Source organism: Silene latifolia, chromosome 1 (genome assembly GCF_048544455.1).
Source record: "Silene latifolia isolate original U9 population chromosome 1, ASM4854445v1, whole genome shotgun sequence".
Classification (NCBI taxonomy): domain Eukaryota; kingdom Viridiplantae; phylum Streptophyta; class Magnoliopsida; order Caryophyllales; family Caryophyllaceae; genus Silene; species Silene latifolia.
In genome coordinates, this window is record NC_133526.1 from 81,025,369 (window position 1) to 81,040,377 (window position 15,009).

The following is a 15,009-nucleotide window of genomic DNA, read 5'->3' on the forward strand; positions in this document are numbered from 1 at the left end:
TCCGAGCTCGCATCTAAAGATGGAGATGGTGGTGTTGACGAATGGTGCCAGAAGTCCAGAACACGTTTTACAAATGGGGGAGGAAGACAGGGGCAAAACAGTCATTAATCAAGATTTTTCACCTGAAAGTGCAAATTGGTGTAATTTTTGATCTGAGAACATTTTATGGGAGTAAATTATTAAAAAAATTTCATAAGGGAGTTAGTTTAGAAAAGTGGTATAAAAAAAGGGAGTAATTATTAATTTACTCAAATTACAATTCAACGGCAATAATAAAGAAGGTAATTACACTTACACTTAATTAATCCTTTTGTTTGTACAATAAAAAAAGAACTTAATTAATTTATTTGTTGAAAACCCTACAATTTCTTCTAACCTCACCTCCACCATTTCCTTGAAGAATCTGAATATTTCCCAACTTAAGAATAGCCTTGACAAAACCCTCTTGAAAAATGGTATTATTAGCAGCAAAGTTTGACACCCATTTAGCACTTAATGGATCATCCGCCAAGTTTTGATCAATTTTAAGCACTCCCTTCTTACTTTTAATCTCATTGTAGAATTTGTTATCAAACACAAAGGGTGTGTCCTGGTCCAACGACGTCGTACGATCAACACGAGGATTATTACTCGAACTACAAACTCCCTTAAGCTTGTTAACTAAACTCGTATCCATGCTAGTATCCGGAGCTCCGGTACCTTGAAAGTTGGATAATCTATCGTTGAAGAAACCACAGTGAGTAATGCCAACTGTGTGACCACCCAACAAGGCAACCATGTCTTTTAAGGTCAAGCCCCGAGCTAGGAATGCTTTTAGGGATTGAGAGATGGTGAAGGATGGTCCTGGAAGGTCGACATCGCTTGCTCTAGAAACAAGACCATCACGTCGACCAGTGTGAGATTTGTAGTTTGGGCCTCCGGCTAGGCCAACTGCGTCTCTAGTTGCAAGGGCTATGATGTCTGCACAAGAAACTTTGTTAGGGCACGCCGCTTCAAGTTTGGACTTGATTTCATCGATTAGGGAGTATTCACGGACGGTCAAGTTGGGTCCGGCCTCTTTTTCGGATTGATTGTCATCGGTTGAGTCGATCAGTATAGACGCATCACAACCCTGTAAGATTAGATTCTTGTTAATATAACTTTGTCGTCCTATAAATATAATATGAGAAAATTACTGAAATATTTTTGTAATTGCTTCCATTTACTAGTGATACTAACTAAGGAGTGTTTTACATGCATTTAAGTACAATAATTAATGAAGAAATGCTACCGTGACAAAACAATCATGGAAGTGCATACGGAGTAAGGCTGCAGCTATCGACTTATCCTTACTAAATCGGTCTATAACGACTTGACGAACAATGGACTCTGCTTGTGGACACTTGGTACTATAATAACCAACGTGAATACTTAACGTAACAGGCATGGTAACAAATAAGATGAACATTGACATAATTATGTGTCTCCCTCCATTATTGTTTCACTTTTTTCGAATATAAGAAAAGGATATTTGTGTAGCTAGCTTATGAGAATGTTTACGTTAGAAGTGAGTATATATAGAGGGGAATGAATAATGTGGGTCGTATGGTGGTTGTAACTTTAAAAGTCTCGAGTGAATGAATACTACTTGGAATATCGCATAAAATATATCAACGTTGACTTTATAATTGATTATTGTTTTCAAACTAATTAATCATCTTTGTATCATTTGTTAAGGGTTACATTTGCCGGCAAGAGTAGACATCGTTTTTTTAAAATAATGATTTTAACATTTTTGTTCTGATTAAAGTAAGATAGGTTAAACTTTCCTCGCTTCGTGATTTATTTCTTTTGAATTTAGCAGAAAGACTATGATGAGAAGGATGATTAAATAATTCATGTAAAATATTTAAAAATAAACAATTGAATGAGACACTCATAAATGAAATATGTGAAATATTCTCAAAGTTTTTTCATTAGAGTTAAAAGTTTCAAATTTGTGAAATTTGTCTAAATATGACATGAAAATGAAAAACTTTATTTTAAAAACTACCATTGCACTTGCATTGAGATCAAATGGAGTACAATAATATAAAGGTATGCATAACGGATAAACTTTGTATATGAAAATATGAAATCGTAATGGTTGGATTTGGATATGCATGTTTTAATCTTTTAAATAATAATAATCATGTTGAGATAATGAGATGACATATGCCGGATAAACATAAACAATATTCCGGAAAAAAATTACATATGCAGGAATTTAGGCAATTACTTCTTTCTATAAGGTTTTGATAATTGAATGAATTTCATTGATGAGAATTACAACGTATATATAGTGAGTACATGAGACGAGATTAGCCTAGATACAAAGCTTGGAGAATACTTAAAAGATATTAACAAAGATATACACATAATATAGTTTCTATAATAAAAGATATGAAGCTTAGATGGGAATATACGATGAGTCTTTAGCAGCGATTGCGGGCTTCGGAATATGGACATTATTAGTCTTAATATGCTCCCGCAAGATGGACGGTCGGAGAGTAAGTCCAATCTTGGATGCGATAGAAAAGAAACGATCTTTAGCAAGCGGTTTAGTTAACGTGTCAGCGAGCTGGTCATCGCCATTGATGTGCTGAATGCGAACAGTACCCAAGTTGACCTGCTCTCGAACAAAGTGAAACGAGATAGCGAGATGCTTCATTCGGGGAATGAAATACGGGATTGGCGGAGTAATTTGTTGCTCCCAAGTTATCACAAAATATGACAGGGGGAGAAGGAGTCTTGATAGGCATATCAAGCTCGGACAAAAAAGCCTTTAGCCATAATACTTCGGATGTGGCATTGGCAACGGCACGGAATTCGGCTTCGGTGGAGGAACATGAGAGAGCTTTCTGTTTCTTAGATGACCACGAAATGGGGTTGGCACCAAGGAAGACAATATAACCATTAGTGGAGACATAATCATCCTTGTCGCCACCTCAATCCGCGTCACAATAAGCATGTAGGTTGAAGGGACTGTGACGGGATAGGTGGATACCGTAATGAATGGTGCCATTCAAGTAGCGTAGTAGTCGTTTATGGGCTGTCCAGTGGATGATAGTGGGATGATTTAGGTATTGGGCAAGTTTATTGACGGAAAAGGCTATGTCAGGGCGAGTAAATGAGAGGTATTGTAGGCTGCCTAGAATGGCACGATAGGCTGTTTCATCGTGGACGGGTTCGTTTAAGTGGCGAGTAAGGCGCGGGTGAGTTAACATAGGTGTCGATGTCGACTTGGAATCAGTCATGTTGTATTTGAGGAGGAGGTCAGAGAGGTACTTAGATTGGTTGAGGTGAAGTCCGTGTTTTGTGGGGGTTACTTCTACGCTAGGGAAATAGGACAAAGGACCAAGGTCCTTGAGGGAGAAACGACGGGAGATGGCGGTGATAAAGGTCGTTATATCAGTCGTGGTTGGGCCAGTGACGATTATATCATCAACATAAATTAAAACATATAAAGTAACAGAATTTCGTCTTAAGATGAAAAGCGAGGAGTCGGATATAGAGTTCGTAAAACCGTAGGACAGTAAATAGTTTTTAAGTTCGGTAAACCAGGCTCGTGGAGCCTGTTTCAATCCATAGATGGCTTTATGTAATTTGCAGACATGAGTCGAATGATCAGAGTGTACAAAACCTGGAGGTTGTACCATACAGACGGTGTCGGTCAGCGTACCTTGCAAAAATGCGTTATTGACGTCAAGTTGACGTAATGAACAGCCTTGACGACAATGGAGAGCAATAAACGTACCGTAGTAGGCTTAATGACGGAGCTAAATGTTTCAGAATAATCAATACCGGGGCATTGATGAAAACCTTTCACGACGAGACGTGCCTTATGTTGTTTGAGACTACCATCGGGATTGTATTTTAGGCGAAAAACCCATTTACAGCCGATTACATTGGTGTCGGGAGGGGGTGGAAGCAATGACCAGGTTGCGTTTTTGGTAAGGGCATCGTATTCGGATTGCATTGCAGCCCGCCATAGGGGATCAAGGAATGCTTGTTTTACTGTGGTAGGGGTGCTGTAAGTGGGGGAGAGAGTGGCTATTTTGGCGTAGCGAGGATTGGGTTTGACGATATTGTGAGAAAGGCGAGTGGAGGGGCATGGTGGGGGCGGTGGGGGAGGAGGTGGAGGGGGGGTGGAGGAGGGTGTGGCTGTTTGTACGGTTGTGGGTGAAGTCGTGGGAGATGGGTTGTGGATAGGAGTGGTGACGGGAGTGGCAGGGGAGTTGGTACCAGGGGTCGTGGCAGGAGTCGTGGGTGGTGATACAGCCGTGGGTGTAATGGATGGGGACGGAGAGGGATCAACACGGGAGGAGTGCAGGAGGGGTAAGGTGAACGAGCACCAGTCACTAGGATCGATAGACGGAGGAGAGTTTTTGAGTTGAAGAAGTTGTTTGTAAGGGAAAGTATCTTCAATGAAACGAACATGACGAGATGTATATATACGAATAGTAATTGGGTCGAGGCATAAGTAGGCACTTTGCGTCGTGGAATAACCAAGAAATATGCATTGAGCAGAACGGGGTTGTAGTTTGTGAGAGGTGTAGGGTCGTAATCACGGAAAGCAAAGGCATCCGAAGTTATGGAGCTTTTGCAGGTTTGGTTCTCGTTTGAATAGGAGAGTATAGGGCGTGTTCTTGTTAAGTGTATCGGTTGGTAGTCGATTAATTAAGTGAACAGCAGTGGCGAAGGCGTGAGGCCATAAGGAGAGAGGGAGATTTGCGTGTGTAAGAAGTGATAAACCGGTCTCAACTATGTGGAGATGACGCCGTTCAGCAAAATCATTGTGCTCGGGAGTGTGTGGCGGAGTAGTGAGATGCGTGATACCAGTTAGATGAAGTTGTGGTGTCATTGTTTTAAATTCTCCGCCATTATCAGAGTAAAATTGGCGAATGGGACGGTTGAAATTTTTTTCAACAATAGCTCGGAATTTAATAAATGTGTCGTATAATTGGTAAAATGATCAACGAAGATTAAATAATATTTGTAATTATCAGCAGAGATGACGGGGGAGGTCCAAACATCGGAAAACACGAGATCAAGAGGGGCAGTAGAAGTCATAGACGTTTGATGAAATGCAAGTTTGTGACTTTTATTTAAATAGCAGGAAATACATGGTGCAAAATTAGAGATACGAAGTTGATATTTGGAATTTAAAAAACGAAGCGTTTGGTCGGATGGATGGCCAAGACGGTGATGCCAAGAAGACGGTTGAGAGACGGCTAAATGCGCTTGAGGTCGTGGTGTGTGCCATTGATACGTTCCATCTACAAGATTACCTTGAAGAAGGACCGCTCCGGTCGGAATCGCCTTTACACAAAAAGAGTCGGATGAGAAGATAGCAAAGGCAGAATTATCAATGCAAAATTGTGAAATAGACAGCAGATTACGAGATATATTAGGAACTACAAGAACATTATTAAACTTAAGAGAGGAGGATTGAGAGGGTAAAAGAAAAGAACTAGTGTGCGTTATGTGAAGCGGAGAACCGTCGTTGATGAATAAATCATCAGGACCATCATACGGAGTATGGAGAGAAAGCGTGTTGAGATCGTTTGTGATATAGTGAGAGGCTCCCGTGTCAACTACCCATGACTTTTGGTCTGTGACGGGTGTGTGAGTGGCGGTGTGGGTCTGGGGTTGTGGGACACGAGGCTGACGTGTGGGGAAGACCACATCGGGATACTGGGAGGGAAGTAAGCGGCAGGCAGAGGCGACATGACCAACGGTGTCACAAAAGTGACAACGTCCTTTATAAGGTTTAGGGGAGGCAGGGGTAGCAAGTCGGGAGTTCGATTGGTAATTATTCGATTGGTAGTTAGTCAACTGGTGGTTAGGTTTAGAGGTGTAGGATTGACGGTTGTTATAATTGGAGCGATTATTGTTGTAATTGGGTCGATATGTGGCTGCGTTGGCAGAGGGGGCAAAGTCGGTGGTAGGTTGGGCAGGGGAAACAAGTTTCAGACGGAGTTCATGTTGAATTAGTTTCTCGTGTAGTGCATCAAAGGAGATAGGCGTGTCTCGTGCGCGAACGACATCAATAACGGAGTGGTAAAGTTTGTAATCAAGGCCATTGAGGATTTTGGCAGTGATATCATCTTCGTCCATGGGACGCTCGAGTTGGGCAAGGTCATCGGTGCAGCCTTTAATGGCTGTCATATATTCGGTGATAGTCATGTCGGATGTATTGGTAATACTCTCAAGACGGTCTTTGATTTGCATTCGATGACCGCGAGAAGAGTTGGCAAAGTTGCGGGATAGGGTCGTCCATGCTGCGTGAGAGGTCTCATCATTGACGATAAGAGCAGCCACAGGAGAGGAGAGAGTTCCAGCAAGGGCACCAAGGATTAGTTGATCCTGACGGTACCATGTGGAATAAGTTGGGTTAGGTTTGACAGTGGTTGTGGTGTCGGGTGCAGTGGGTTCGACTTTTAGAGGCTGAGGAGGAGCGGGGTTAGTGCCATCAATATACGAAAAGAGTTCAAGTCCGTTCAGAATTGCACGGATTTGAAATCTCCATTCTCGGTACGAGATGGTGTCTTTCAATTGTGTGCAATTGGTGAAGGTGACAATAGTCAGCGGGTGGGAGGGCTCGGCAGAGCTTGGGAGTTGAAGCGGGGTTGAAGACATGATTGAGGGGGTTGATAGGTGACGTGAGGTCGGCTATGTGAGGATCGATTGAACTGGCTGATACCATATAAGGTTTTGATAATTGAATGAATTTCATTGATGAGAATTACAACGTATATATAGTGAGTACATGAGATGAGATTAACCTAGATACAAAGCTTGGAGAATACTTAAAAGATATTAACAAAGATATACACATAATATAATTTCTATAATAAAAGATATGAAGCTTAGATGGGAAGATACGATGAGTCTTTAGCAGCGATTGCGGGCTTCGGAATATGGACATTATTAGTCTTAATACCTTCATTTCAGTCATTTGTTACCTATTTCATTTTTAAGTGTTAAATTCATTTGTTTACGTTTTATTATTTGGAAAGTTTTATGTATAATTTGATCATACACATCTTTTATAGTGTACTTGTCCTCCATTAACAATGGTCATAAATAATCCCCTCACATCTTCTTAGTGTTTCTGATAAAATCAAAAATAAACGAATGACCCTTCATTCAAACAAATGACCCTCCATTTAAACCCAGTTGTAGCTAAAATGTGTACGTGACAGCCTGACAGGCACATATATTGATACATGTCCTCTTTTACATCTCCAATACTTCCAATTATTGTAACATCCTAATTATTATTTGATTAACCTCACTAAGTCAACCCCTAAGTAGCACCAAAACGGACACGGACACGGACACGGACAGGACACGACACGGACACGGACACGTGATACGGCGTCTCATGAAATTTAGGACACGGGACACTCTATTTAAATATAATAAAATATATATTTTATAGTTATAAATAACGTATGATTTTAATTTTTTAATGTATTTGATATTAAATTTACATAATTAAAGGTAAAATTTGGCCTTCACTATAACTAATTCTTATTTTCCACCTAAACTCATCTTCTAATCAATCTCTTTTAACATTTTATTCCTCGTCTAAACTATAGGCGTGTGTTCGACGAGTGTCGGGTGTCCGGGTGTCGGACACGGCGTCGGACACGGGACGCTAGTTAGGAGGAGTGTCCGTGCTACCTAGGTCGACCCTAATGCATATAAGAGAAACGTTTGATATTGTGTAAAAGCTTGATTTTATTAACAATAACATACAATGTATTTATAGTACACGAGTATAGCTAGGTTAACAAGAAATAGGAAAGTACAACTATTACAAGATTATAAACTTGGAGAACAAGTATTTACTAAAAACAATAGGAAAGAATATTACTAAATATTAGTTTCCTTAATACGCCCTGTCAAGTGGGACAATCCGGAGGATAGACCATTCTTGGATAAAAAGGATACGAAACGAGGATGCGGTAATGGTTTAGTTAAAGCATCTACCAACTGATTGTTGGTGTGGACATGTTGGAACCTGTAATACACCGTAATTTGTATGAATATACCTCATAATTTTTAAGTAGGACAAGCTACGTTAAGTTATAAGTCTAGCGTGTTTGTCTAGCGAGTGTATTCTACGTCTAATGACCTTGTCTAATGATATAGTACTGACTGTCTATTGAAATTGCTGAGTGTCGATAAACAAGAACATGGGTGTCGATAGACAAAGAGGAAGATTGGCATGGAAGGGTGAGGGCTTTGTCTATTGACCTTGTCGATCGACATATATGAGGGTTGTCGATCGACAAAGCTCTGGGTGTTGATAAACAGGCAGCCACACGGGTCAACTATACTCTTAATCTTATTTTATTCTTACCTATACTATAAATACCTACTTAGACTAAATCCTAACCACTTTTACCAACATAAAAACAAAACCTAATAAGAGAGAAAAGGGAGAGGGAGCACATAGAAGAGGAGAAGGAGAACGGGGCACACGCTATTTATATTCCATCACACAATTCATTCTAATCATCGTAAGTAGTCAAATCATTAGTTAATCAATTTTTTTGTTGTGGGATGTATCGTAACTAGTGTATAAGACCGTGCCATAACTCTGTTGTTATGCCTTGATCGAACATATGGGGTTTATTAGCATGTTGGGTTACCATTGGTTTGCGGATTGTTGTCGGAGTACGTCCTAAGCCGTCTAGCAAATTGACCGAGATAATGGATGGGGCATTGTTGGGTATAACTGTGACCTAGGCCTGAAGTGCGTCAATTATTGTGTTTGTAATTGCTAGTGCCGCCGTTAATTGTATACTATTGTCATTGTGTAATTAGGCGGCAGATTTATAGAGGAGCGGTTCTAGTGTCACTAATTCACTGTTGTGGAGTTGCCATTGAAAGGTAGGGATACCCTACTCATCCTTATTATTGTATAAGATTCATGTCATAATTGAGATGCTTGTGTATGTCGCAATAGAATGATCGTATGATGAGATTTACTGAGTGTCTAACGAGGTTGTCGATAGACATGGTATATATTGTCGATAGACATAGTGTATGTTGTCAATAGACAGGTTGGAACATGGTCGAACGACAAGAGGTATGTTCATCGATCGACATGATGTACAATGTCGATCGACACTCTAGCATTTGCGTGATAATTTGATTATTATTGCGCTCGTTTATTATGCATTGTTTATGATTACATTGTATGCTTATGAATACATTGTTATTGCTATGTTATTGAGGTGTGGTGACAGGGAGATGCGCCAGTGTGTATTTGAGGCACGGTGTTAAGGGAGTTGTGCCAGCGTGTGATGAGTGGTACAGTGTTAAGGGAGTTGTACCTTATTGTGATGAGCACGTTTTTAAGGGAGTTGTGCTATCTTTTGGTATGAGCACGGTGTTAAGGGAGTTGTGCCATACTTGATGACGGGGGTGGCGGTTGGCCTGTATGAGATGGGAGATCGGCCACTCAAGTATGATGAGAATAGTATTGTTATTGTTGGCTTATAGTTATATTGTGTTTATTTATATATTGTTTACTGTTCTGTTTTGTCCCTACTCAACCAGTGGTTGATGTGTTTGTGTCTTGTGTCAAAATTATCACCTATTTTCGGGATGGCCTGTGTTGATCCATTTAATAATTTCCGATTGAATGGGGAGCAGTCAATAAAGCAGGTACAGTTTAGTAGCTGATTATGATGTTGTGCTTGGGATGGATGGACGTACGATGCAGAGATGAAGTCTAGTGTTCACGAGTGATAAACATTAGTCGGATCATGTCACTTAATAAATTTATTTGTAAACTATTCCACTTTGTCAGTTGGTTTGAGAATTGTATTCATTCAGTTTGAAACCGATTCAGTTTGATGTAATAATTTAATAAAGTACCTTTGCATTGTTTCAATTTGATTATCATTACCTCAGTTTACCGAGATGGTAACATCTCTATTTAACTGGGAATGTCTTGCTAAAGGCTCCTGTTTAAATGGGAGTGTTACAGAACCCGAATAGTCTTATTACGAACATGCTCTTGGACAAAATGAAAGGATAGTGCAACATGCTTCATACGAGAGTGAAAAATCGGGTTTTCCGAGTAATGAGTGGCACCAAGATTATCACAATAAATAACAGGAGTAGAAGGACATGGCACACTAAGTTTATCGAGCAAAGACTGAACCCAAAGAAGCTCGGCAGTAACATTGGCAACAACTCGAAATTCAGCTTCAGTGGAAGAGAGTGCGATAGTGCGCTGCTTGCGAGACACCCAAGCAATGGGATTATGACCAAGATAAACAATGAAACCAGTAGTAGAAACAGAATTGTCCTTTTCCCCAGTCCAATCGGCATCACAAAATGCATGTAGAGGAGACGGTGCACATATAATTGAAGACCAAGATTAGGAGACCCTTTGAGATAGCGTAATAATCGCTTAAGTGCAGACCAGTGACACTCTTTCGGATCACGAAGAAACTGAGAAAGTCTATTAACGGAAAAGTCAATGTCTGGTCGAGTTAAGGATAGGTATTGTAGGGAACCAAGAATGGCAAGGTAGTCAGAGTGTTGAGCAATGGTTGGACCATCAGAGACGGTAAGTGGTGGGTACGGGGTAAGGGGAGTAGGAGCGGGTTTACAGTCCTGGAGATTATAACGGGTTAAAAGGTCATTGATGTATTTGGTTTGGGTAAGAAGAAGACCATGGGGATTAGGAGTGACCTCAACACCAAGAAAGTACGATGGGGGACCAAGATCTTTTAACGCGATACGGGAATGTATGTGAGTTAGAAAGTGAGAGAGATGAACTGGTGACAATAATGTCATCAACACAGACAAGTAATTAAAGAGAGTGAGAAGAACGAGTAAGATAGAACAAAGACGGGTCAGAAATAGAATTTGTGAAGCCATAGGAGTGGAGATAAGAATGAAGCTCAGTCAACCAAGCCCGAGGGGCATGTTTTAAGCCATAAATGGCCTTTTGAAGCTTGCAGATGTGAGACGGAGAAGAAGAGTCCTGAAACTCGGGAGGTTGTGACATATATATATATATATAGTGTCAGAAAGAGAACCTTGTAAGAAGGCATTGTTCACATCAAGATGACGTAAAGGCCAACGATTCACAGTAGCAAGAGATAGAATGAGGCGAATAGTTGTTTTGGTAAAAATTTACCGACTTATTGATTTAATTTGTGGGTTAAAGCGATCGATCTATGGCCTATGAACGAAATAAAATGCGAAGATAAAGACGAGCAAAGCAACAAAACTAGAGATGACACGAGGATTTTGGTGATGCGGAAAACCCGATGTGGGAACAACCGCGGGGGAGTCGGAATACAAACAATTTGTTACTATAATCGAGATAGAAATAAAGAAATACAAGGGTGTTTTTCTAGTGAATATTGCTTAGTAATTGATAGGGGTGTTGTTGTAGAAGTGTCGATGTGTGGAATGAGATGATCCTCTAATTGTGACTTGCTTTTCTTTATATAGTTGTTGTCTGGATAGGGTTGAGTCAACAATGTTTTCCTGACTCTGCTCCTGGAATCCTGCGTCTGTTCCTGTAAAGTAGGGGGTAGTTGCTTGATAATAGGAGGTGGTTGGTTGACTTTTCCATTCTTTTGTGCGTGAGGTAACAAACACAAATGTGTTTGTTTATCTTTTAATCCAATGGTCCCCATTGCTCCAACTCATCAATCCTCTTACTTTTTCTTCCACCAATAAGTAGGTGCCACGTCATCAAGGATAAAAAGTGATATTTTTATCTCCAACAATTGCCCCCAAATTTCCGTCTTGATATATTTTAGGCGGGAATTTCTTCTTCGGGGCGCTAAAAACTGACGGGATTTGGCAGTGCTGTCGACTTTAAACTTTCCCTTAATTAATCTTCTCCTATCGTAACTTTATGTCCCCAACTACCCATAATTGCTGCTGGGAATTTCTGCCTCTGAACAAGCTTTTGCCCCTAGGTTCTGTCAAACCCAAGGCTACACTTGCTGCGGTTCTGGTTATTAGGGAGAAGAAACGTGCTGAAGATGCTTCCAAGCCAGTCGGGAAGAGAAAAGTTGTCCATGACTTTTCTTCTGGTATCCGTGCAAAAAGGAGATCTGCCTCTGGTTCAACCAAGGAGCAAGTTTCCATTGAGGTCACTCCTCTTGCTACGAAGCCTCTTATTCGTAGATATGTTCCACCTCGTGGCTTTATCTATGCTTCTACGCATCCCGTGCTTCTGAATCCAACCCTGCTTCTGAGTCCAACCCTGGTTCTGAGTCTCCTGTGTCTGGGTCCCCTGCTCCTGGGGGTCCCTCCAAAGTAGCACTCAGATTCCCAGAAAATTGTGGGTGGTCGAGATCTACACGAGACCTGAGTCTGCTTGGTCGGATGCTGTTTCCTGCTCCTAGGTCTGCTGAGAAGAGAAAGGCAGATTTTGATCTGCATATTGATCCATCGCCAGAAAGAGGGCCTACTCCTGATTCGGCCACAGAGTAAATTCCCATTGAGATTACTCCATTTGCAGCCATGCCTCCAATCCCAGGGTCTGCTCCACCATTTGGCTCTACTCCTGCTTCTGGGACTGTTCCTGTTTCTGGGTCTAACTCTGCACCTGGATCCCCCGCTGTCGGCGAATGATGGATCCAGCTGGTGGATGCTAGGTCCAGCCTCCTTCTGACTCTATTGTTCTGCGTATGGTCGGTATAGGTGCTTCTAGTGCCGAGAACCTCTGTTAAAACTTGCTTACGCAGTTTATATGCAGCTGGTACCTGAGAAATGTTAGTAATGCAACCTAGGTGTATGCGATGACCTTCTGATGCATGATATAGCGATCTAACCAATGTAGACACGTTATGAACTTATATGTCGTGAATGCAATGTTTATCAATATGTCGTGAGAATGATCACGTTTGAGCGTGTGTTGCGAGTGTTGTGGGTGTTCTATCGTTTGCTTTGTATCTTGCCGTTTCTGGCGTACTTTTGATTTGTGCATGCACGTTTTACACTGTATGTTTAGCCATTGCTGTTTGATTGTTGGCTAAGGGGTCTAGTACGCCCACTCGTTCAGAGAAGTCGGGCTTGCGTGGGTGCTAATGCAGCGCGAGAGACTGGTTTTCTCGGTTGTACGTGCTTAGCCACAGACACACGTCTTCTGTAATAAATGCAAGTTCCACCAGATTAGTTTGCACTTTATTCAATTAGCCATTTATTTGAAAGAGCATTTTAAGTAGACATAATTTTTAGACTAATTTTATGAAAGATAATTGATATACTTAAAGCGTTAACATGATGAATGTTTGCAAATAAAGTTTCCAAAACGAAAGAGCCTTTGCATTCCATAATATATGTAGGTAAAAATCTTCTCAGTCAGAAAATATTTAAGTCAAAATATATGCCGGAATATTTTTCAAAACCAGAGAATGTTGAAATGTATGCAGGAAAATTTTTCAGAACCAGAAAATGTTGAAAGCTAAAGATATGCAAGAAAACATATATGAGAAAATGTTGGAGGTCAATCAAATTTCCAGAGCCAAAGAATATTTAAGGCAAAATCTAGAACCTAGCGGAGTTGCATCTGGTAGGCTGAGTACCCGGTTGTTGACCGTGCTGGTCGCTTAGGTGAAACACTTTTTCAAGTCAATGATGTTCTAGTGAGAGATTTCCTCCTTTTTATCTGCTGGTAGGATGTCATTTTATAGCCAGTCCTGGTACGGTTTCCTCGAGTCTGGAGTTTCTTTCTTATTGCTGGTGCTAAACAACACTCCTGCTTCATGTTCAGGTTTCAGTATTGCTGGCTCCAGCACGTGGACAATTGGAATTGTTGAGATGGCTCCTACTTTGAATGTTGCCTCCAGGGTGGCTAAGGCGTCTGCTTCTGGTCTCTAGGAATTTGCTTGAGGTTGAACGTAGCAGATCTGGGGGTCAACTCTTTTGCTACTTCTAGGTACGTCATCATCCTGGAGTTCCTGGCTTCATATGAGTCATTTACATGGTTAATCATAACTTTGGAATCACTGCAAACCTTGAGATGTTTGATTTCAGATCCAGAGTCAGCCTCAGACGCAGGACTATTTACCCATCTTTCCTGATAATTCTGGTTTCCTCATGATAGTTTTAAGAGTGTAATTTGTTATTACGGAAATGGTATGAGATTTAAAATAAGGACGTATTTTATAGAATACCTTAACGAGTGCAAGGAGGAGTTTTTCAAGCAATGTGTACCTGGTCTCTACAGGAAGTAGAGACTTATTAACGTAGTGTACTAGATGCTGTGACCCCTCCTGCTCTCGTACTAGCACTACACTTTCTGCCGCTTACTGAAGGACAGATACAGGAATTTTGGCTCTCCTCGCTCTGGCTTCAAAGGAGTGGTGGAGTGCTGAGATAATGTTTTAATTCCTTAAATGCTTTATCGTGCTCCTCTATCCACTCAAATCATTGAGTCTTCCTTTGAAGGTAGGTCTGCGTCGTCCTTCCCTTCTGTGCTTTCAGACACCTTATTCTCACTTCTGCTGTAGGGTCCAGATCTTTCGCTCCTCTTTTTTACTGGGACTTTTATGGATACTGAGTCTGAATCATAAGTGTATCTTTTAGGTCCAGAGTCCTCCTCCAGTCTCATGACAGCAATTGCCTTTGATTGTACTTCCTCAAAGGTAGTGCATGGATGCATGGTCAGGCTCTTGTATAGATCTGAATCCTGGTGCAATCCCCGGCGGAAGGCTTGTATAGCAGTTACTATATCGCACCTCGGGATTGCCACTTTCTCCTTGTTGAACCTGTTCAAGTAATCACGAGTAGATTCCTCAAACCCTTGCACTATTCGATATAGGTCGCTGGTCTGCTTCTCTGGCTTTCTATTGCTGGCGAACTGTTGGTTGAATGCATTGACCAAGTCGGCGAAGCTGGTTATGCTTTTATTGGGCAGGCCAACGAACCATTGCAGAGCTGCTCCAGACAGGGTCGACCCAAATTCTTTGCACATACAAGCCTCCTTTA

At 41.1% G+C, this 15,009-nt stretch overlaps 1 protein-coding gene across 1 annotated transcript; it reads right to left on the minus strand.

Annotated features, from left to right (window-relative positions):
• Positions 1-343: 343 nt before the first annotated feature.
• On the minus strand, positions 344-1,445 carry LOC141649347 (peroxidase 57-like). Its single transcript, XM_074458041.1, has 2 exons — positions 1,271-1,445; positions 344-1,111 (listed from the first exon to the last, which is right to left on the minus strand). Exons 1-2 carry the CDS (start codon positions 1,424-1,426, stop codon positions 344-346), a joined length of 924 nt encoding a protein of 307 aa, XP_074314142.1. The 5' UTR covers positions 1,427-1,445.
• Positions 1,446-15,009: the final 13,564 nt, after the last annotated feature.

What these genes read in the sequence shown, in the direction of transcription:
- LOC141649347 (XM_074458041.1), bottom strand. Translation starts at nt 1,426, where the DNA reads ATGCCTGTTACGTTAAGTATTCACGTTGGTTATTATAGTACCAAGTGT. An exon ending in TCCATGATTGTTTTGTCACG is followed by an intron (nt 1,112 to 1,270) that starts GTAGCATTTCTT and finishes CTAATCTTACAG; the next exon opens with GGTTGTGATGCGTCTATACT.